Source organism: Halichondria panicea, chromosome 6, assembly GCF_963675165.1.
Source record: "Halichondria panicea chromosome 6, odHalPani1.1, whole genome shotgun sequence".
Lineage (NCBI taxonomy): Eukaryota > Metazoa > Porifera > Demospongiae > Suberitida > Halichondriidae > Halichondria > Halichondria panicea.
In genome coordinates, this window is record NC_087382.1 from 2709463 (window position 1) to 2732207 (window position 22745).

Below are 22745 nucleotides of genomic sequence, written 5' to 3' on the forward strand. Positions count from 1 at the left end.
TCTAAGAGTAGCATCATTATCCCGAGAGTGTTCCAACTGACACACCTTCTCACAGTCCCTCACTGCTTCCTCGTGTGCCTCCGCTGTCTGGTATCTATATGAGGGGGCGGGACAGTGAGTGGGCGGAAGAGTGAGGGGGGTGGACCCTTACAATGTTGCTCTCCTCTGATAAGCTCGCAAGTAGTTGCCGTCCAATGAAATGGCTTCAGTGCAGTCAGCAATGGCCTCCTTCACTCTACTAAGCTGCACAACACATGACTAGTGTACACAGAGTGTGAGGATAGACTACCTTTGATCCAGCCAGAGCTCTGTTACAGTAGAGCTTAGCATTTGTGGCGGTGTTGAGAGGGTCAATAGCAAGTGCCTCAGAGTATAACTCATGTGCCCTAGCATAGTCACCAGTCTTGAAGGCAAGGTTACCTTCCTCCTTCCTCTGGAGGAGATACTTGTTCTTCTGTTAGGGAGGAAACAGTAATAATTATGTATACAGGAAATATCTGACTAATGACTCACCTTCATAGCTTGTCGAGACTTTGAGTGATCAGGGTCCATTTTGAGTGCTTGTGTGAAGAACCTCTTGGCCTTGTCCTGCATGTCTTGATAGTAGAAGCACATTGCTTTGATGTAGACAGCATCCACATTGTTGGAATCAGCTCTCAGCAGATCACTACACACACACACACACACACACACACACACACACACTCATGATTGTGTGGGACAGTGTGGAGGTACTTACTTAGCCAAGCCTTGTGCCTCATCATAGAGCTTAGAGTAGACGAGCGCTTCCGCTTTGAGAGTCTTGAACTTGGCACAGGGAGCGTCCCTCAGACAGCAGTCCAGGTAGTACACAGCCTGTTCATGTGGGGGGGGGTATGGGGGTGTGTGTGTGGGGGGGGGGGGGGAGGCTTACTGTTCGATACTCTTTCTTGTTGGCTTCTTGTTCAGCACGCTCTAAACCTGAGAGTACATTACGTGACACCTCCATCTCAGCCAGCGCTTGTTTGTTCCCTCGCTCAAAACCCAACACCTTCTGATAATAATCAATGGAGAGAGATGGATTGCCCAGCATGAGGTGGCACTTGGCCGCTCTCAGATATCCTTTAGTGTACACCTCGTCTAGTTGAATAGCACGTGTACAATCATCGAGAGCCAGAGACCAGAGGTGTAGCATCATCAGAGCAGCAGATCTGTTACCATAATACATGGCACAGCCAGGAGAAGCATGTATGGCATCAGAATAGCATTGTCTAGCTCTCTCATAATCATGGTCCTTGTAGGCAGTGTTCCCAGCAGCTTTGTGTTGCTCTGCTAACCTAGGGAAGAGGGGCGAGTGTGACGACTAGTATTAAGCGCTACCACGCTACTCACTCTGGGTCCAAGTGTGGGGAGCTGGTGTCGCATTCCATCGGCTCTACGGGACAACTGGACGCCATTAGCGGCAGTAAGGAGAGTGATCAGTCAGTGATGTTCTTTGTCAAGAGAGTAGTCAAGTTGGTAGTGAGAGGCACCGTAGAAGCTTCTAGAAGGGTGAAAGGTGGGGAAATCCCCTATTTGTTTGCTGAGTTGGCTAATTATTTGTTAGGGAAATTCCCCTACATTCTACTGTTTTGCTGAGCCAGCAATTTTGTAAGGGAATTCCCATGAATTGCCCTGTCAGTGTTATCAAAGTCATACTGAAAGTTTATCAAAGAGTTAGTGATAGCATTGCTCCATGTTTAGTTCCTTGTTTAGTGGAGTGGCTAGCGTAATACAACAGGCCATGGGCAACCATTACAGCGTGTTTGTACGGGCCCTCAAGAGAGGAGACGCGGCCGCAGCAGTGGATATGTACAACCGTAAGAAAAGTGTACGTGAGTCTATTAAACCCAACGAGTTAAGTGGGGACACTCAAGCCAACACTATACTCCATCATCTGGCTAAACTTAATATGATCTCTGTCTACAATGAGTTACTGTTAACTGGAAATGCTATACCGGACATGAAGAATAATCAGAGAGAGAATTGTCTCCACCTCATCTGTCAGGGGCCTGGGAAACAAGCAGTGAAGGCGAACATGCTCGGGGCTACTATAGACGTGTTTGGGTTGCATGGAATGGACCTACACCATGTACTCAGTGAGAAAGATCAGGTACCCCCCCACACACCACACACACACACGCGCAATGGTTGGTATTACGGTGTTTCCTTCTCAGGATGGCAATGCAGTGCTCCACCTAGCAGCACAGGCTGGACTGGATGATTGTGTTGAGCTGCTCATTATTAGAGGGGCTGACTTATCAGCCACTAATGAAGCCAAGGAGACTCCAGCTGACCTGGCTACCAAGGCTGGACACACTCAACTAGCTACCACCATGGAGACAAAGATGGTGTTTGAGGTAATAAAGTACACACACACACACACACACACACACACACACACACACACACACACACACACACACACCACACGCACGCACACACACACACACACACACACACACACACACACACACACACACACACACACACACACATCACACACACACACACACACACACACCTCACACACACAGGGAGATGATTTAACTGTCCCTGAGCCAGAGCTACCCTCAGAGCTATCTGCTAACACTAAGGGGCTTAAGGACAATGAATTGCGGTCTATGAAAGATGCTCTCCTCATAGAGACAGCTAACATGCTTGGAGTGAGTCTGCTCACGGCACAAGTCCTCCTCAGAGATCACGGTAACCATGGCTTCATGCTACTACCATATACTGTATAGCGCGAAATTTTTCAAGGGGCTTTTTTTGCTTATTTCATGGGTTAGCAATCCTACACGAAAATCGTTCTTTAATTTGCTATAACGTGCAAAGATTAAAACGTGGCTTCCGGTAAGCAGTCATTCCACAAACATTGTGCAACGAAATGCTTCTAAAGGTCATTCAAGGAAATATAAGTACCTCGAAAATTTCCTATACGGTATAGTATTATATACAGTGTAATGTCCCTAGATTGGTCCAAGGAGGGTTTGCTGGAAGCATGGTTTGCTGATGCAGCCGGTGTGTGTGAGCGCTCAGGTGTGGACCTGCCGCAAGTGTTGGGAGCACACCAACTAGATGTGGAGTGTGTGGGCGGTGCTAGCAGTGAGGGTGTGCTCGAGTGTGAGGTGTGCTGCTTGGCCACGCCCCCTGATGTAACCACCCCCTGTCAACATCACTTCTGCAAGGACTGTTGGAAACAGTGAGTGGGCGGATTACACACGAGTCAGTAATCATGTACTGTGTGTGTGTGGGCGTGTGTAGGTATCTGGAGGATAAGATAGCGTCAGGTGAAAGTCACAGTATCTCATGCCCACAGTATGCCTGCTACCAACCCGTCCCCCTGGTAAGCACTGTCATGATAGGTCATGTGATCCACTCGTGTACTGTATGCAGGGTGTTATTGAACTCGTGGTGAGTCCGGAAATGGCTAGAAAGTTTCTCTCATTTGACATCAAAGCTTTTGTGGACTCTAACCCCAACATTCACTGGTGTCCACGTGCTGGGTGTGGTCAAGCTGTCTCTTTGACAACGGACCCTACAATTCCTTCATCACCAGACACAGAGGTCACTGTGCAGTGCGGCAATAATCACTACTTCTGCTGGTAAGTCCCTCCACACCCTCACACCTCACACACCGCCCACACCACACAGGGCTTGTATGCGTGATCCCCACGCCCCCGTGTCATGTGATATATGGAGCCAATGGTTGCGTCATGTTGAGGACATGAGACCTCGTGTAGGAGATACTACAGCAGCGGAAGCAGATGAGGCAGCTTCCAGCAGGTGGTTGGCAGATAGGAGCAAGCCTTGCCCCAAGTGCAGGTATATTGTTCTGTACTGTGTGTGTGTGTGTGATGTAAGGACTGACTGTGTAGATCTCCTATAGAGAAGACTGAGGGATGCAATCACATGTGCTGTAAGAATTGTAAGCACGACTTTTGTTGGGTCTGTTTGGATAATTGGAAGTGCCATAACTCCTCCACTGGCGGATACTTTGAGTGAGTATACATACCAACATTAGTTAGTAATTAAGACATACTTATCAGTGTGTGTGTGTGTGTGTGTGTGTGTGTGTGTGTGTGTGTGTGTGTGTGTGTGTGTGTGTGTGTGCGCGCGTGATGCTACTAGTCCTGATTGTGATGTGTAGGTGTAACCGCTATGATGCTCAGAAGAAAGCCTCATCACTGTTGGGCCAGAGACGAGATAGTTACTATGGCGACGCTAAAGAACTGGAAGCAGTCTCCAGATTCCTGCATTACTATGAGCGCTACAAGGAGCACCTCAACAGCCTGGCAGTGAGTACCCCACCCACCCCACACACACACACACACACACACACACACACACACACACGCAGCTTGAGGAGCCATTTCTAGACAAGGCTAGGGATAAGATGGAGTTACTGGCTGCCTCCGTGCGAGGTCTTGAGGTGTCTGATGACATGACCTTTATAGAGGAAGCTGTTAGAGAGCTACTCCACTGTCGACGTGTCCTCCAAGCTTCCTATCCGTACTCTTATTATCTCAAGACACCATATCAGAGAAGAAGCTTTGAAGGTCTGCAAGGATCGTTAGAGGCAGTCACAGAGATGCTAGCTGAAGTAGTGGCTCGTCCTCACCTCAGGAAGCCACGCTCTGAGATCATCCGCCTCACACATGAAGCACGCACGAAGAGAGGATTTATATTAGACCACAAGCCCCACAAGCCAGCAAGAGTCCGACCATTGGTAACCATGGATACCTCTGATAGTGATGATGCAGCAGAGGATACTGATATCACAACATTCCTACGAATGTTAGAGAGACAACCTAACACTACCATTAATAGTAACAAGGGGCGTGACAGGTCACATGACACATCACATGCCGGGCAGAAGGAGGAGAATGAACTGTTGCAAGCGTTGGAACTATCAAGACAAGAGTTTGAGGCAGACAAGCAGTTACAAGAAGGTATTTACTATGAATGGTGTGTGTGCGTGACTAACGTGTGTACTGTGTTCAGATATTGAGAAGGCAAAGGCTGAGAGTGTCGTTGTGGAGCCTCTGACCCCGGCACCTTTGACCCTTGAACCCTGTACTACTGACTGGCCTATAACCCTTGAACCCTACACCCCACCCACTACTGACTGGCTCAGACTAGATAATGATGATTGTGCGTGCCCTATAAGAATCATTGTGTCATTCCTTATAACCTCTATCCCTGTACAGATGAAACTCTCAGCTGGCCAGTACTGAGACTACATACGCCCCCACACTCACCCCCTCACACTTCACACACCGCCCACGCAGAGTGGGGACCTGTGGTCAGTGAGGAAGGTGACCTGGACATTGCCATGGCGATGTCTCTACAGCAACAGGAGGAGGGAGGTGATGGAATGATGGATATCTCAGGACCTCAGTTAGTGGACTCTAATAAACTATCAGATGGTGAATGGTATGGAGGGCTGCCCTCCGAGCTACAGCATCTCATGGACACACATAGACCCGGGGAACATGTCTAGGGAACTATATACATAATTGTGTGTGTGTGTTTGAATCATGCTTTCAATGAGAGAATACATTGTTGACCAAATGATAATGATAATGACTGTTATAATTATATAGTTTCGATTAGGATACATGAAGATGCATACGGTGCTCTGGGAGTCATGTGACTATGTGCACATGTATAAACTATTTCATTAACCAATATTAGATCGAACAAGACAATCATTTCATATCTCATACAAATAGAATTAGCATCAGCAAAATAATTAAAGTCAATGATTGTTTGCTCCTAATCCTCAGTCTTGATACGCTTGGACTTCTTCTTTTTCTTTGGTGTCTCCTCCTCAACTTCAGCCTTCACCTTTACTGCCTTCAATCCTTCAGTGGACTTACGTTTCTTCACTTTCTTAACCGGCTCTTCATCTAGAGCAAATAATTAGCGCTTACAGTGGCACACAACAACAATCATAACTATGGTTTTGATGGTCTAAATTCAACGATTTTCTGAAAGCTTAGAAGGAGCCCATTCAGATGGTATGCTCAAATCCCAAATTTGGAACGGGCAATAATTTCCTATTTTCGGGAAAAGACCATGGGCTATATTTTGTCAAAAACAGGCACAAAATAATCGACTTTTGATTTTAACACATCATCTGAAAGGCCTGGTCTCTAAGCTTTCAAAAAATCATATAAACGTTATTGGACCAACGGAACTAAAGTTTTATGGCCGTTTTCAAATACTTCATTTTGAGAGTACTATAAGTTGGCTCTGTAACCGGAGTTCTGATGGTCTAAATTATGAATAAGCCTAGAAGAAGCTACTAGCTATTTATTGTTCACCTTTCTCTTCCTCTGATGCTTCTTCCCTCTTGCGCTTGCGTCCTTGAGAGAGAGTGAAGTCAGGCCCTGTGTTGTATTGAGTGGGTGTGGTCCCGGCCTCGTGCTTAACTGGCTTCCCCACAGACTTGCCAGCTCCACTGATACGACGCAACTATATACACACGGGGGCGGGGGATATTATCCAACAGTCAATACTACATTATGAGCGTACCTTAGTTTGTTCGCATTCTCTCAATCTCTGTTCAACTAGCGCCCTACTCTGCAGTCCAATGGTGGGCTCCTCCTCCTCTCCCAGAGCATCCACACGCACACACAGCGAGGCTTTGGCTGCAAGCATGCGCGAGATCTTGCCTTTGTTCTTGGGTGCACTTTGACCCACCAGAGACGCATGATAAATAAGCCCATATTTGGGAGTGTCGTGCTTTGTCTTGAGGGCTCTGTGTGTGTCAGTGAGTATAGTGGATATTACAATGTATGTACCTGAAGAGTGCCTTCTCTGCCCCCAGTATCTGCACTGTTGATGAAGGGTGTTTGGCAAGGTTGAGTAGTGACCCAGCATGTGCTATTAGCCTTGCTCCCACCAACTCTCCCACCATTAGCGTGAGGTTAGGGGCTATAGCCAACATCCTGTTACGCAGGTAGTCATACAACTGAGCACGATATTCAGAGATCTCTATAACCTGTTAGAAATGGGGCAGATACTAACAATTTTTGTACATGTACAGATACCAACCTGATCACAGAGGTGTAATATGTTGATCCGATCCTCCTCGCTGATCTCTGTTCCCATGGAAACCTCTGCGGCAGCACGAACCTCTTCCTCCACCTCCTCTGGTAGGACAGTGGTCAAATCTCGTAACTCCATTTGCCCTCGTATTCCAATAGCCTTGACAGTCTTGGCATAGGTTAGGTTGTCAGGGACAATCTTCCCTAGCTCAGGGAAATGCCATCCATACCACTCACGACTGCGCATGCTGTAGTTGTTGAGCTCCTTGTCCAAGTCGTCCAGGAGGGCTACAGAGAAGGATAGTAATACTAGAGTATACAGAGAAGGATAGTAATACTAGAGGAGGGTTACCGATGGCTTGAATGATCATAGTGTCCACTTTATCAGGACTGAACTTGAGCTTATAGCGTGAGAGGCTGTGGGATAGACCTAGGGCCATGTTGTCCAGCTCTGACTGGGGCAACCCTGCAGATACACCAACCATCAGCATACTGTACACACAGACAGACAAGAGTGCAGTACCTGTTATGAGGTTGGCCATCTGATTGCGTATTCCTCTGAACAATTCATGTACTGCTGAACTATGCACACAACTGATGTTGAGCTTATCCTTGATGACTCCGCCCAGTTTAGCATCGGCCACTGCCAGAGTATCTTGCACATCTGAAGAGAACACTTTCTTGAGCATTTTCTTGAGTCCCTTGCCCATCTTGCCCTCCACTGCAGCCGTGGCAGCAGACAGAGCTGCCGTCATATCCTCAAACTTTGAGAAATGCTTCAACTTGACTCTACACAGGAGAGGGGAGTACAACCAGCGAATCGCTTATTAATATCAGTGCTTACACTTTACTGGCTGCTTCTGGAGTCTCGAAGTCTTTATAGAGATCATCGCTTTTCTGCAGCTTTCCCTCATCCAACATCTTGAAAACGGCATAGCCAGCGGGGGTCTCAAAGAGTACCAGCATCTTGTGTTTGCAGAAATAGTAAGCTGAAGAACAAAAGTAAAGCCACGTGGTCGGTGCAACAAGTAACTGCATCGACCCTTTACCAGATACCCAGCCCCTCCCCCAACAACCTCCACAGCAACTATCAAGGTGCTAGATCCAGCTAGCTGCCTAGCGAGCTAGACGGCCTATAAGGCCCGTGCAGCAGCGAAGCTACTGCTATCCCTACCTGTGACGTGCAGTCATGAGCGCCGAGCTACTCGAGAGGAGGAGAAGGTACAGTCTATACTCTACATTGGTCATTGCAGCTCCAGCTATGCTTGTAGTATAATATCTAGCTAGCTACAGTAGTGGCTATATTGACCCCCCCCACTATATTGACCCCCCCACTTGTTGTGTGTGCAGTTGCAGTCCCCATACACTGCACACGTCTCCTGGCAAGACCCGGCCAATCCTCCACTCGTCCTTTACTGCCCTTGAGATAGAGGAGGTGGTGTTCACGTGTACACAGAGCCCCGCTGATAATCACACGAACCTCTTCACTCCTCAAGCATGTCATCACACGCTCATCACTCGCCGTGGCAACACAATAGTCCTGCAGGTACTCACCTCCGCTCCAGTATCAGCACCGTATGTCGTATCATTGACCTTTGTACCCTATCATCGTCCGAGGGAAAGATTTGCCCAGTTCCGTGCAAGGGGCGTGGCTAAGGACAGTCGAGAGCTCTGGTTGAGTATAGGATTACCCAGCAACTTCCCAGTGGGACGGTACCACACGTCAGTGTCTGTGTGTGTGAAGGGAGATACGTTAACACATTATAGCAAGCAATCCATCGCTGTACTCTTTGACCCCTGGAATCAAGGTATTGTATCATTAGACTATTGAATTTTCTGTTCTAATTAAGAGAAAACCCTCCAGAGGACGAGTGTTATGTACCAGAGGGAGTGGATGATTACGTGTTGTCTGATGTTGGGGACATTCTTAGAGGGACTGCTCTCAACAAAACACCTCTTAAATGGGAGTATGGGCAGGTAGGTTCACACTGGTTAGTATGATGCTAACAATGTCCCTCTCTTAGTTTGAGGACCATGTGTTGGATGTGGCCTTGTATCTCATCAGCTCTCTATCTGCTCAAGAGTGCCGCAGCTCAGTGGGTGTGGCTAGGGGTGTGGTTTCACGGATAGTCACACGAGACCATACAGGGGTCCTACTAAAGGGGGGAGGGGCAACGGGAGCCACCCATCCTTGTCGCTGGAATGGATCAACTGTCATACTGCAGAAGTACCACAGAACAAAAACTCCAGTCCGGTACATGTACATATACTAGTAGAGACCTGATGACCCCCCCCCCCCCCCCCATCAGGTATGGACAGTGTTGGGTGTTTGCTGGAGTGGCTGTTAGTCTATTCAGAGCTCTGGGTATAGCAACCCGACCTGTGACCTGCTTCAATGCTGCCCACTATACCGCACACCCTGGAGTGGTGGAGAGACCCTTCACTAGGCAGGGGGAGTTAGCACAAGACCTCAACACTGATCAGATATGGTGAGCCTCTTATCCTCTCCTATAGTGTCCATACACTCACTCAGGTTGTACCATGTGTGGGTGGAGGGATGGATGACCAGACGTGATCTTAGCCCTGACTACAATGGTTGGCAAGTGCTGGATCCAACACCACAAGACAAGCAGAGTGGGCACTATAGGATAGGTCCTGTCCCGGTGCAAGCTGTCAAGCACAAGAAGGTAGCACTTGATTGTGTGTGCTGTATGAATATAGTAATCCTCTGTTGCTAGAGTTTCCCGAAGAGAGGGTTTGGTTGTGAGTATGTTATATCGGAGGTTGCCGCGGTAACCAAGTACCTGCGTATTGGACCAAGACTCACTAAGACGCTAGCTCATGTATCCAAGGACGAGGTTGCCACAGAGATTGTCACCATGGGAACAGACAAGACTGGTGCTGCAATGCTATTGGACATCAGCAATAACTACCGAGAGCCTCCCACGCGTCCACACCCCCACCCATCACACTTTCCCCCTCAGAGCCGTGACTGCTCATTTAGTGTGTCTTGTGAGTCTGTGAGGCTAGGAGAGAGCGTAACCTTGGTAACCAGTATTGCTAACAACGGAGCTCTCCAGCGTACAGTGGATGGACGTGTGGTCTGTCATGTGGTGGACTATACTGGTCATGTGATGAGGAGGTTTGCTAGCATGACCTTCACTGGAGTAGTGGCTCCAGGACAGAGTGAGTACATTACTGTGTGTGTGCTTATAATTATTACTAGTGTGTGTGCTTGTATAACTAGTGTGTGTGCTTATAATTATTACTAGTGTGTGTGCTTGTATAACTAGTGTGTGTGTGCTTATATTACTAGTGTGTGTGCTTATAATTATTACTAGTGTCTGCTTGTATAGGTGCTTGTGTTAGCCTCCCACTGGCCAGCAAGCAGTATCAAGGACTGCTGGCTGAACAAGCAATGATGCTCTTCTTTGTGGCTGTTAAAGTACGAGAGAATCAGCAACTCTACCTCAAGGTAATAATCGTATGACCATGCATACACTGACCACCACTGTGTATACCTGTCCATGCATACACTGACCACCACTGTGTATACCTGTCCATGCATACACTGACCACCACTGTGTATACCTGTCCATGCATACACTGACCACCACTGTGTATACCTGTCCATGCATACACTGACCACCACTGTGTATACCTGTCCATGCATACACTGACCACCACTGTGTATACCTGTCCATGCATACACTGACCACCACTGTGTATACCTGTCCCTGCATACACTGACCACCACTGTGTATACCTGTCCATGCATACACTAGCTGACCACCACTGTGTATACCTGTCCCTGCATACACTGACCACCACTGTGTATACCTGTCCATGCAGACCCAGCCCTACCAGCTCACACTACCCAGTATAGCAGTGGAGGCCCCAGACTGTGTACTAGTAGGAGGCAGTCTGAGAGTCAGGCTAGTGTTCAGGAACATCCTACCATCGTCACTAACTAGAGTGCTGTTCCTGGTCCAGGCAGGAAGACTGCTACCACAGAGAGAGCTCTCTTCAAAGTCAGCTATTATTGTGTACATGTTTGGCTGTGTACATGTATAAACCGTAATTCATATAAAGTCATGTACTAACCCCCCCTCCCCCCTCCCTGGTACAGGCGACTTGTTCTCCCTGGAGAGCTGGTGAGTGTCGAGCTGTCTCTACCCGTGGTGGCCTGTCCTCCAGGACACTACACGCTCACAGCCAGCATGCATTCTGACAAGCTCACAGATATACATGGGCACACAACTTTGTTAGTAACAGAACCAGCAGACTAGCTATATATCATTCCCCGTACGTAGCTCTTTTTATGTACATGTTTTGTGATCAACTCAGTTCCTCATAGCTATGGTGTACATTGTAACATTATCAAACAAATTCTGGTGAAAATGAGTTAATTAATTAACTCAAAATGTAATAAATAACAGTCATAATGAAAGTGCAAAATATAAAAATAAAGAATGGACAACTGAGTTATAGCTAATTTGCATGTATTGTACTATAGTCTCAAGATTGCACGTGTTCACAGTTGTGTAGCTTGGTCATCATCCGTGATCTGAATGACATGTTCGACAGGACCAAGTGGGACAAGATCAGGGAGCATCTCGTCATTAGGGACTTCCCCTCTCATTATCCCAACTTCCTCACTCTGTTCATTAGCAAAGTGGATGAACACATCGTCCAGTGTAGTCTGGCTCACACTGTAGTCCTGCATGTACGGAGGAGGGGTCACATGACATGCTATAGTAGATCACATGACATGCTAGTATATATATCACAATATGCTGGTAGATCACATGACAGGCCTACCTGAATATCGAGGGTCTCTCTAGCTTGTTCCATAATCTCCAGCACATTATGCAGCAGTAGCGAGTCAGAAGAGAGCAGTTGGTACACCAGGGTAGTGTAGTGTTCCTCCTGCAATATACAGTACACTTGCTTACAGAGGTCAGGAGGTGAACGTAAATTTCACTTAATCAGATAGTTCTCTGAACACAACGATTATTATGGGTCATTTGAATAAAAAGATAGGCTGCGGGAATCATTGTAATTGGACAATATTCGGAGACTCTTTAAAACAGCCATAACTTTAGTACCGTTGATCCAATGTAAAAAATTTGATGATTTTCTGAAAGCTTAGAAAGAGACCTTTCAAATGGTGTCATCAAAGTTCATGTTTGAGAGATAAAAATATTTGTCAATTTGGCGATACCATGGATAATAGCCCATGGTCCAAGGCCGAAAATAACAAATTAGGGCCCCGACAAAATTTTGGATTTTAACACATCATCTGAAAGGTCTCTTTCTAAGCTTCCAGAAAAACATAAAATTAACAATATTGGATCAACAAAACTAAAGTTAGACCCGTTGGAAGGTGTTCTGTGTAATAGCTATAGTACCCTGTACATGTAGGCTCATACCTTCAGCACAGCTCCTGGCAGGTTTTGCCGTACGAACTCTTTGACAGGCTCAACTTCACCTGCAACCCTCAGCTTGAGCTTGTAGCCACTGCCATACGTGGACTTGAGTTGCTGTGGTGATCCTAGACAATGAAACTCTCCATTGACCATGATTGCTACTCTAGAGCAAAGAGCCTCACACTCCGCCATACTGTGTGTAGTGAGCACCACCGATTGTGTTGAGTCAGCAACTAGTCTACGAATGAGAGACCATAAGAAGTGGCGGGCACGAGGATCAACTCCTGTAGAGGGTGTGTGTGTGAGGTGTGAGGTGTGTGGTGTGTGGGGGGCATAAGCCGTAGCTACAAACATGTACTGTATCATAGTAGAGGTACGTGTATTACGTATAGATGCGTACACTGTATGCTCAGAGGTACACATGCACTGACCTGATGTAGGTTCATCCAAGAGCACCAGTGGAGGGTTGGCTAACAGAGCTATGGCAGTGGATAGCTTCCTCCGGTTCCCTCCAGAGTATGCTCCCACTGGACGGTCAGCATAAGCATTCAGACCCAGCTTCTCCAATGCCTCCTCCACCACACCTTGCAAGTCAGTACCACGCAATCCTCGCAGTCTACAGAACAAGACCAAGTGTTGTCTCCCTGTGAGCTGGTCAATCAGAGCATCGACTTGTGGACAGTAGCCAATGGATTGCTGTACTGGACCACGTGATGTTGAGAGTGTGTGACCAGCTATCACAGCATCACCAGCCGAGGGTACAATGTCTCCAGTGAGCATCTTGAAGGTGGTGGTCTTACCGGCTCCGTTCACACCAAGCAATCCAAAACACTGCAAGGTTTTGAATTATGTAATAAATCCACAGAAAGGCTTGTACAGGAGGTTAAAGCGCACACACACACACACACACACACACATGCACACCCGCCCACACACCTCTCCTTTGTTCACAGAGAGGCAGAGTTGGTTAACTGCTACTCTCCTGCTCCGGCCGAGGTTTGTGCGATATACTCGAGATAATGCATTCATCCTCAATATCTCAGAGTCCCCCTCTTCAGCAGTCACCTTTGACCTCTCGGCACGTACATCATCATCAGAGTCCAATGGCAGTGGGAGAGAGGTCACGACCTTTGAACGACCTCGGCAACTACACACACACAGGGATATTATTGTAGGATAGTAAAGCATAATTACATGTAAAGTTCTATAATAATTATTATGATTTTAATAACAGAAGGAAGGCTACATGATACAATAAACACATGCACTCACATGATCCCTCTTAGGTATGGCCTCATTTCAATGAGCACGAGAATGGCAGTATAGAAGATGGCTTGTCCTAGTAGAGCCGCTAGGAAAGGTGCCAACTCAGCATACGGATTAGGCAGGTCAATAGCACCAAATGATGCAACAACTTTACGCAGTGGATAGTCTGAGGCTATGTACATGGAGCCACGCGCCAACACATACGATGGTATAGGAATGAGCCCAAGCCAATAGTAGAGATGGTTCTTAGTAAGTTGGTCACTATCAGTGTTGACAAACAGCAGTATGGCATCCACGATTAGAATACTGAAGCCTCCTAAGAAGTTGAGACAGAAGAGGACAACATAAGCCGTGGCTGGGGACTGGAACAAGAAGGACATGACATAGATCCATGGTGTAACAGCAAGACCATAGGCTAGTAGTACTAGCAGGAACAATGGGAGCACATCAGAGCCAGTGTAGAATGGATCCTGGAATGCCAGATACAGTGCTAGCGTGAGCAGAGTGAAGCCAACAAACCACAGCAGGTCCCATGTGAAGTTAGCCAACCAGTACACTGTCTTGTTCATGCCACAGATGAGCTGAAGGTGTTTAACATTACCGGCACGTTCCTCAATTAGAATAAGTACAAATCCTGCCACAACAAAACCCAGCGCAAACATGAGAGCCAAAGGGTTAACCAGGAAACTGCCCTTCTCTCTATAGGGGTTAAACATTGTATAGCATAATCTTAAATTTTGCACTTACTTTATAGCATAGTTGATCTTCCACAGATCAGAGGTTGGAAATGGATGAGAAATTGTCTTGAAACCTGCGCACACACACACACACACACAGTCACATGTAATTAAATTAGATACACACACACCCACCCACCCACCCACACACACACACACACACACATAAGGCAGACGGACTAACCCACCATATTGTGACTGTTGTTTATCTGGTCCAAGCTCTCCTCTCATGAGGGCATTGTTCATGACATTGATGAACGAAGGTTGACTATGATAAGACTTGAGACTGTACCACACTTTAGCGGCTTCCCTAACAGCCAGGAATGGTATAGTCTCAGGATCCAGTGACTCGTCCACTTCACTGCGCACAAGACCAAAGCTCAAACCACCGTAACGTTGTTGAACAAACGATTGCTTGCTTTGCAACAGATAATTCGTGATAGTTTCGTCGCCAGCGTTGGGGTCATTGGGGTCAAAGGACATGGTGAGGTTTTGCACCCTGGAGCCAGTACCAGTACCATTATAGCAGGATGGTTGTGGAGGGAACGGCACTGGACTAGAGCAATTAGCACTGCATGTACAGAGGGCTGAGTGGAGAGGAGGGTCAGGGCATAGGTAGGCGGAGCTAGCATTGTACGAGTTGTTAGGGAAACACTTAGAGGGGTCAGCAGACGTACTATGACCTCCGACCCCACAAGGTTGGAAAAGAGTTTGAATGTACTTGTCAGTTTGGTTGTTACTGTATCCGGCAGCAAAGAGGTAGTTGTTCTTGTTGATGGAGAAGAGGAGATTGGGAGTCAGTTCAATAGGAGGTGGGTCAGGGACAGTTTGCAGGAGGTGAGCAATGAGCAGCGACATGCCCAACACAAACAATGGCAGGATGTTCTGAATGACTAGAGCCAACAAACGCCGCTTCGTGTAGTGGAACCTCTTAGCCATGAGAGCAGTATACTGTGAGAACCAGAGTGGAGCACGAGAGAGTCGATCAAGCTTACCCTGCCCTGGAGAACAAGAGTATCCTACATAAGCCATGGAAGATAGCTCCAGAAACAGCTCATTATTAGTGCAATATCATATCATAGAGCTACTGTAGGACAGAGCTACTGTAGGACAGAGCTACTGTAGGACAGAGCTACTGTAGGACAGAGCTACTGTAGGACAGAGCTACTGTAGGACAGAGCTACTGTAGGACAGAGCTACTGTAGGACAGAGCTACTGTAGGACAGAGCTACAGAATGCATATTATAGTTTAGTAATTGGATACTCAAGTTATGGACCAAAACGAATGTTTTGAGAGTTTACTGACGTACTTTCTCCAAAGAGAGGACTTTCGTCAAACACTGTGTCGTCAGGGAGGTCATCTTGGTTGTCAGGGGGTGTGGTCTCTATTGAGCTGACAGAGGGGCGTGGCACCAATCCATCCTCGTCCGACTTCTTATCATCTTTTTCCGTCAATTCAACAAATATCTGAATATGGACAAACAGTTAAAACATGATTTGTATGTGGTGGACATTAGCCACGCCCACCTCTTCCATGGAGCAAGCTGTGAGTCCATACGAAACCACACCCAGTTCTGCTTTAGCGGCTTCTAGCTCTCTAAACAGCTGAGTCAGCACACTGGCCCTGGCCCCACTCAATGGCAGTAGATAGTGAAGCTCTGGTCCCCGCACTTCTAACAGCTTCACACCCCTCACATGTCCCACAAGGAACGCCCCCACACCCTCCTCACACGCCCCCTCACTCGAGGTGGTGAGTAGTGTGAGTCTGTGACCCTGTCCAAAGCGATGCTTGAGGAACTCAAAGCTGCCACAGCAGATGAGAGAACCTTGCGAGATGATGGCAATACGATCTCCTGCATGTGAGGCAATGCACTATTATAGCTAGTGTTAAATAGAGCATCTTTGAACGGCCATAACTTCAGTACCGTTGATCCAATGTTAACATTTTATGATTTTCTGAAAAAATAATATATCCAAATCCAAAATTTTGTTGGGGCCATAATTTGTCATTTTTCGACCTTGGACCATGGGCTAATCCATGGTACGGCCAAATTGAGAAATATTTTTATCTCTCAAATATAAACTTTGATGACACCATTTGAAAGGTATCTTTCTAAGCTTTCAGAAAAACATAAAATTGTTGACATTGGATCAACGGAATTCAAGTTATGGGAGCTGAAAGAGTCCCCGAACCATTGATTAAACCAAAGATCACACACACCACACACCTCACAATCACACACACCACACACCTCACACGTCACACCCACTCACCCAGTATCTCCGCCTCGTCCATGTGATGTGTGGACAGTATGATGGTTCGTCCCTCGCGTTGACGTAACAGGAAGTCCCAGATCTGCCTTCGTGCGTATGGATCCACCCCAGCAGTGGGCTCATCTAGGATGACAGTGCGAGAGCCTCCTACAAAAGCCAATAAGATGGAGAGCTTCCTCTTCATTCCTCCAGAGAGATGCTTGGCTAGTTTAGTAGCATGAGGTAGGAGGTCTACCTTGGATAGCCATCTAGAGGGTGTGTGTGCGTGTGTGTGTGGTGTGTGTGTGTGTGTATGTGTGTGTGTGTGTGTGTGTGTGTGTGTGTGTGTGTGTGTGTGTGTGCGTGGTGTGTGTGTGCGTGGTGTGTGTGTGTGTGTGTGTGTGTGTGTGTGTGTGTGTGTGTGTGTACTCACTCTGGTATTTGCCTCATTGACTCTCTCCAGGAGAGGCCCTTCAGTTGACCAAAGAACAGCAAATGTTCCTCCACCGTTAACCTAGAGACAGTGGCGTTGATATCACATGACATTATTAGTCTAGTATCACATGAACTGCTAGTATCACATGATGATAGTCTGGTATCACATGACTTACTCGCTAAACAGGATATTGTGTTGAGGACAGATCCCGAGACCTTGTCGTATGGAGTCCATGTGGCGTCTAATACTGTTGCCATAGATACGCGCTGTACCACTAGTTGGCTCAAATAGTCCAGCCAGGATCGACCTAGGGGTCAGAGGGCAAAGGCAAGAGTACACATGTGGGGTCAAAGTACACACAGGGGGTAGGCTTACAGGGTGGTAGTTTTGCCAGCACCGTTGTGTCCGAGCAATGTTGTAATCTGACCCTCGTAGAAGTTGAGAGAGAGATCTTTGATAGCAGTCACTTTCTTGCGCTTACAAGACGAGTAGATCTTGGTGAGATGACACATTTCGATCCCTAGAGGCAGGCCTAGCGGCTCCTCCTCACACACAGGCCCAACACCATCAGTCTGATCACCATCCTCTATAATTATAGCCGAGGTACAATTCATTAATAATAATCCATGAAAATCAGAATCTAGCAATCATGTATATAATACCTTACCATTCTTCAGGGGTTGGTGCTCGTTGTGACCTTTGAACCAGTCACGCCCACTTTGTCCTAGCCAATAAGATGGCATGAAGGGGAAGTAGAATGGTTTGGCTACTCCATAACGACCAGGGGCTACTCCCTCAATGTACCAGGTGGCGAGGAAGTACAGTGCAGTGTCCACACACAGTATGATGGCCACAGACAGAAAGGAGAGTTGATCATCCGTGCCAGGAAGGAGGTTCATATTGGCCCATTGCAGTCCTTCCTGACGGACCTCCCATTGGACCATGTACTGGGCACCCAGAGCAAAGCCAAGGGGAGCCCATAGACACTATAATATAGGAGGGAGTACACAGTGAGGGGGTACCCATAGACACTATAATATAGGAGGGAGTACACAGTGAGGGGGTACACAGTGAGGGGGGTACACAGTGAGGGGGGTGAACAGTGAGGGGGGTACACAGTGAGGGGGAGCCCACAGACACTATAATATAGGAGGGGATAGCCCATTGTCAAAACAGGGCCAAAAATAGACTTAACACATCATCTGAAAGGCCTCTCTCTAAGCTTTCAGAAAATCATCAAATTAACGTCATTGGACCAACGGAACTAAAGTTATGGGCGTTCAAAGAAGGGACACTTTGTACGTGCACTGTGGCACTTACAGCCAGTCCTACAGTGAAGGGACTCATGTCCTGCTGCTTGCTGACCAGTGTCGTGTGTCCAAACAACACCATGAAGTAGATGAGTGAAGCCACACAAGCGGCCAGGTTAGCATTGGTGAACATGGTGGACACTAAGAAGCTATAAGCCAGCATCACGAGGGCATACAGACACAGGTATATAAAGAGCAGCGACCAATCAGTGAGGGGCAGGATGTTCCCAACCTTCAATAAGAGAGTGATAAAGCAAACAGAGATGAGGAGAATGGACCCGGACACTAGTACACGAGATAGTCTCAGTTGACTGTCGGACACTCCCACCATCTTGATGTACTCCTTCAGACGAACCTCTTTCTCCCGTACAATAGCTCGTGTTGTCATGGCAACGGGAAACAACCACGCAAAGAGCATAGTCAGTGCCAACATAAACTCCATAGCCACGACATAACTGTACACAGAGAGAAGAGGTGATGATGAGCACTAGCCTGAGCTGATGGCTTACTTGTCATGTTGGTAGCAGGGATAAGGCATTTGTTGGAGGTATAGTCCAGGTGTGGGTATGGGATGTCCTACTATCTCCTCAGCTAGAGCTCTCTCTACCATGTCTTGTAGGAAGGAGAAGCCTTGACTGAGATATGCCTTCTTCCAGCCAGTGTTCTCTGGGCCAGGGGTCCACACACTACACACACACACGACAATGAAAGCATAAAAACTAGCACTAATAATTATAATCTAATAGACAACACAATTAAAGTAAGAGGATGCATAGTAACAGTGATATACAGGGCAGTCAGAACATGATCTGGTACTCATGTACTCACGTCTGTGTGAGCTCAGTGGGGTCCACCACGGAGGTTGAGTTCATACGGATCTTGATGGTAGCGTTGGTTATATCTCCCTCCTCACCCACACCATCAAACACCACTCCAGCAAACACTGTCGTAAAGTTGAGCTCATTCTGAGCAGTATAATTAGCGGCCAGGCTATCCAGGGAAGCTGTGGGTGGGTAAAGGTAGTCAGTGCAATACACACATGGTAAAGGTCGTCATGTTTGAAACCATATAATATACACTCACACACATAACTATTACATACCTTCATCTGGCATGGGGTAGAAGACGTCCCAGTTAAACCTGTCCAACACATCGTGTATAGTGATTGCTACATCTCTTATATTAGTGACGACCTCCCAGATATTACCAGGGGCACTCTCATTTAGCAATCCTTGTGTGTATTCGAGATTCTCCACTGACAAGTTCTGCCTCAGTTGATCTAGGCCTGGCTGGAAGAGTGGGGACACTTGTGTGGAGTTGTCCCCTAACAGCAGGGCTACTAGTGTGCGTGTGTTGTTAGCCTGAGTGGAGTTAGGAGGGAAGTTATTGAGGAAGTCATCTGAGCAGTTGGCTAGCTGCTGGGCCCAGTCTTCAATGTACACAAAGGTTTGAAATGTTCGTGATGCTCTAGTCATGATATGAGCTGTGTGGTTGTTATTAGGAGAGTAGAGTATCTTCATGGCAATGCGGTCTGGTATGATGGAGAGATTGCCACCGCCTTGTTCAAATGTACCTACACAGAACAAGTTATTAGTTTATATATTTATCATTAATTTCCTTACTTTGTTGATAATCATTTCCGTACAGGGCCGAGAATAAGAGCAATCCTAGTGACTGATTGCCTCCCTCAATATCTCCACAGAAGAACTTTGCTCCCTTGGTAATGGAGTCCAGGGACAGCCCACCCTCTCCATCGCCCCCGCCATTAGTGTCACTGAACAACCCATCCGTTGAGAGGTTGCTGAACTTGAGTAACAGGTCACGACCCTTCTCAAAATTAGTTACACTAGATAGTCCACCCAGTGGATTGCAATCTGTCGGCTGTGTGTGTGTGTGTGTGTGTGTGTGTGTGTGTGAGGGGGGGGGTGATAGCTACACACACAGATAGCTAGGGTAGCTAGCTAGGAGGGTATGTACTCACCACTGACAGTTGTTGCTGCAACTCAACAGCCAAAGCATTTGTTTGTGTTGTGTTGAGAGCACACACAGCCACTGACACATCAGCCTAATTATGATTATCATGATTTATTATGATTTCATTATATCAATATGCACCATAAGGGGCTATTACACATGCCACACTAATGTGCACACATAACATCACAATACACACATAACATCACCAGGAGCTGTCCAATACACACGCACTAATGGAGGGCAAGCTAGTCTAAACAATACACCATATGTGCCCACACTGTAGTCTAAGCAATGCACACTAGGGGTAGCTAGTGTGCTATAAGCAATGCACACTAGCTACCCCTAGTGTGCTATAAGCAATGCACACTAGGGGTAGCTATAGTGCTATAAGCAATGCACACTAGGGGTAGCTATAGTGCTATAAGCAATGCACACTAGGGGTAGCTAGTGTGCTATAAGCAATGCACACTAGGGGTAGCTATAGTGCTATAAGCAATGCACACTAGGGGTAGCTAGTGTGCTATAAGCAATGCACACTAGGGGTAGCTAGTGTGCTATAAGCAATGCACACTAGGGGTAGCTATAGTGCTATAAGCAATGCACACTAGGGGTAGCTAGTGTGCTATAGCCTATAAGCAATGCACACTAGGGGTAGCTAGTGTGCTATAAGCAATGCACACTAGGGGTAGCTAGTGTGCTATAGCCTATAAGCAATGCACACACACACACTGTAGTCTAAGCAATGCACTTACTGCAGAGACATTCTGAAACTCTATCAGACCATTGAGCAGTGCTCCATTCCCAGTGCACACTAGTGCTCTGAGCCCAGCCGGTGTGATGAGTGTGTCTGTGAGACCCCCCAGGGAGGGGAAGCCAGGCAACTGACGCTTGCCCCGAGGTAAGGGAAAGCCCCCAGAAAGCTGCATACAAAAGTACACAGGATACAGGATGTTTGCTAGCACACACAGATAACTCACCAGTCCACTGTTAGTGTCTACAGTGGCTCCCAGGATGCCTTGAGACAGTCTGGGTGAGAAGTGGAGGTCAGAGGTCAGGAACATCTCAAAGCCAGTCGGGTCGTCAAGGAAACACGTCAGTGGTACTACATCTATAGAGTACAAAGGTTATTGAGAGTTCACGAGGCTTGTACACTAGCTGACCTTGCTGACATTCTGGTAGTGCAGCAGACAAGGAACAGGAAGTGGTATCAGTGAGGGAATGGATGGTGGAGCAGAAGGTGTCCAGTGTTCCATTCAGAGATCCAAACTCATCCAACAGAGAATACACATCATTCACACTGCATGTGCGTGGGCGGTATTAATACACTGCATGTGCGTGGGTGGTATTAATACATTGCATGTGCGTGGGCGGTATTAATACATTGCATGTGCGTGGGTGGTATTAATACACTGCATGTGCGTGGGTGGTATTAATACACTACATGTGCGTGGGTTGTATTAATACATTGCATGTGCGTGGGCGGTATTAATACATTGCATGTGCGTGGGTGATATTAATACATTGCATGTGTGTGGGTGATATTAATACACTACATGTGCGTGGGTGGTATTAATACACTGCATGTGCGTGGGTGGTATGTTACATCCCTGTACTATAACGATACATTACATACTACATACGGGGCATTGGGGTAGGACGGCATGGCCTTGTAGCCATAGCGATGGCCATTCTGATCCAGATCACAAAGCAATGATTGCATGAAGGGAAGAGTCCCAGCAGAGGGCAGGGCTACAGGACGCCATAGATCTATGGAGCAAATCATGATATATAAGGTTTCATTTATTAGCTGTGAGCTTACTAATACTGCGTTCTCCTGGAGGGAAGTTAAGACGCAGGAGGACGATGATAGTATAGAGCACTAGGGGCCAGAGCACTTCAATGAGGAGGAATATCTGACATGGTGTGTGTGTGTGTGTGTGTGTTAGTACAGTGTGGACTAGTGTGTACAGGTACTCACAGGCACTCTTCCTATCAGCCTGTGTGAGCAGCCTACTGAGCTGGTCCGCCACCTCAAGTGAACATTCTTCCAAATGAGTATCAACAGTCTCCGTAGCCACAAGCTCACACTTGAGAGCAGCTTCATAACTTAGCTAGCTTGTGTCTACAGCTTCTACACATAACTATTATACATGCAGCAATTCACACGGTAGCTGCTAAACAAAAGACCACATGACATGCTAATAGGGACCAGTGCCGGAAGGTAGCTCATGCAAAGCGGGGGAGGGGCTCCTCGAGTATCATTA

General features: G+C 47.1%; 5 protein-coding genes across 5 annotated transcripts in view; 2 read left to right on the forward strand and 3 right to left on the reverse strand.

Annotated features, from left to right (window-relative positions):
* The window catches only part of LOC135337362 (dnaJ homolog subfamily C member 7-like), a 2364-nt gene extending 830 nt beyond the window's left edge, over positions 1-1534 (reverse strand). The window contains exons 1-7 of the mRNA XM_064533294.1: positions 1372-1534; positions 914-1316; positions 740-855; positions 514-667; positions 290-454; positions 152-243; positions 1-94 (exon numbers count right to left, since the gene is read on the reverse strand). The exon at positions 1-94 is cut by the window's left edge and continues 277 nt beyond it. Coding sequence (XP_064389364.1) covers positions 1-94; positions 152-243; positions 290-454; positions 514-667; positions 740-855; positions 914-1316; positions 1372-1436 — 1089 coding nt within the window. The 5' untranslated portion in view covers positions 1437-1534. The remainder of the gene's footprint in view (positions 95-151; positions 244-289; positions 455-513; positions 668-739; positions 856-913; positions 1317-1371) is intronic.
* Positions 1535-1632: 98 nt separating this feature from the next.
* Positions 1633-5598, forward strand: LOC135337348 (ankyrin repeat and IBR domain-containing protein 1-like). Its single transcript, XM_064533278.1, has 12 exons — positions 1633-2131; positions 2196-2378; positions 2556-2724; positions 2992-3220; positions 3283-3364; positions 3415-3623; positions 3673-3843; positions 3897-4019; positions 4169-4316; positions 4379-4970; positions 5023-5172; positions 5229-5598. Exons 1-12 carry the CDS (start codon positions 1715-1717, stop codon positions 5519-5521), a joined length of 2766 nt encoding a protein of 921 aa, XP_064389348.1. The 5' UTR covers positions 1633-1714; the 3' UTR covers positions 5522-5598.
* A 98-nt stretch (positions 5599-5696) lies between these two features.
* LOC135337366 (nucleolar protein 58-like) lies at positions 5697-8105 on the reverse strand. The gene is made up of 8 exons (XM_064533297.1): positions 7918-8105; positions 7597-7862; positions 7426-7539; positions 7081-7361; positions 6828-7027; positions 6559-6784; positions 6348-6498; positions 5697-5930 (listed from the first exon to the last, which is right to left on the reverse strand). The coding sequence occupies exons 1-8, from the start codon at positions 8037-8039 to the stop codon at positions 5797-5799; spliced, it is 1494 nt and encodes a 497-aa protein (XP_064389367.1). The 5' UTR covers positions 8040-8105; the 3' UTR covers positions 5697-5796.
* Positions 8106-8137: 32 nt separating this feature from the next.
* Positions 8138-11462, forward strand: LOC135337354 (protein-glutamine gamma-glutamyltransferase K-like). Its single transcript, XM_064533284.1, has 10 exons — positions 8138-8294; positions 8424-8881; positions 8938-9050; positions 9098-9327; positions 9383-9562; positions 9607-9760; positions 9812-10259; positions 10430-10548; positions 10926-11104; positions 11203-11462. Exons 1-10 carry the CDS (start codon positions 8263-8265, stop codon positions 11360-11362), a joined length of 2073 nt encoding a protein of 690 aa, XP_064389354.1. The 5' UTR covers positions 8138-8262; the 3' UTR covers positions 11363-11462.
* LOC135337345 (ATP-binding cassette sub-family A member 2-like) lies at positions 11437-22686 on the reverse strand. The gene is made up of 27 exons (XM_064533273.1): positions 22460-22686; positions 22301-22394; positions 22122-22248; positions 21642-21778; positions 21459-21589; positions 21234-21401; positions 20486-20569; positions 20127-20385; positions 19607-20077; positions 19333-19507; positions 19014-19190; positions 18515-18959; positions 17862-18180; positions 17570-17780; positions 17370-17501; positions 17192-17272; positions 16780-17027; positions 16033-16358; positions 15816-15972; positions 14694-15506; positions 14516-14579; positions 13775-14467; positions 13439-13649; positions 12934-13333; positions 12506-12786; positions 11895-12002; positions 11437-11793 (listed from the first exon to the last, which is right to left on the reverse strand). Exons 1-27 carry the CDS (start codon positions 22583-22585, stop codon positions 11608-11610), a joined length of 6624 nt encoding a protein of 2207 aa, XP_064389343.1. The 5' UTR covers positions 22586-22686; the 3' UTR covers positions 11437-11607.
* Between the last annotated feature and the right edge of the window lie 59 nt (positions 22687-22745).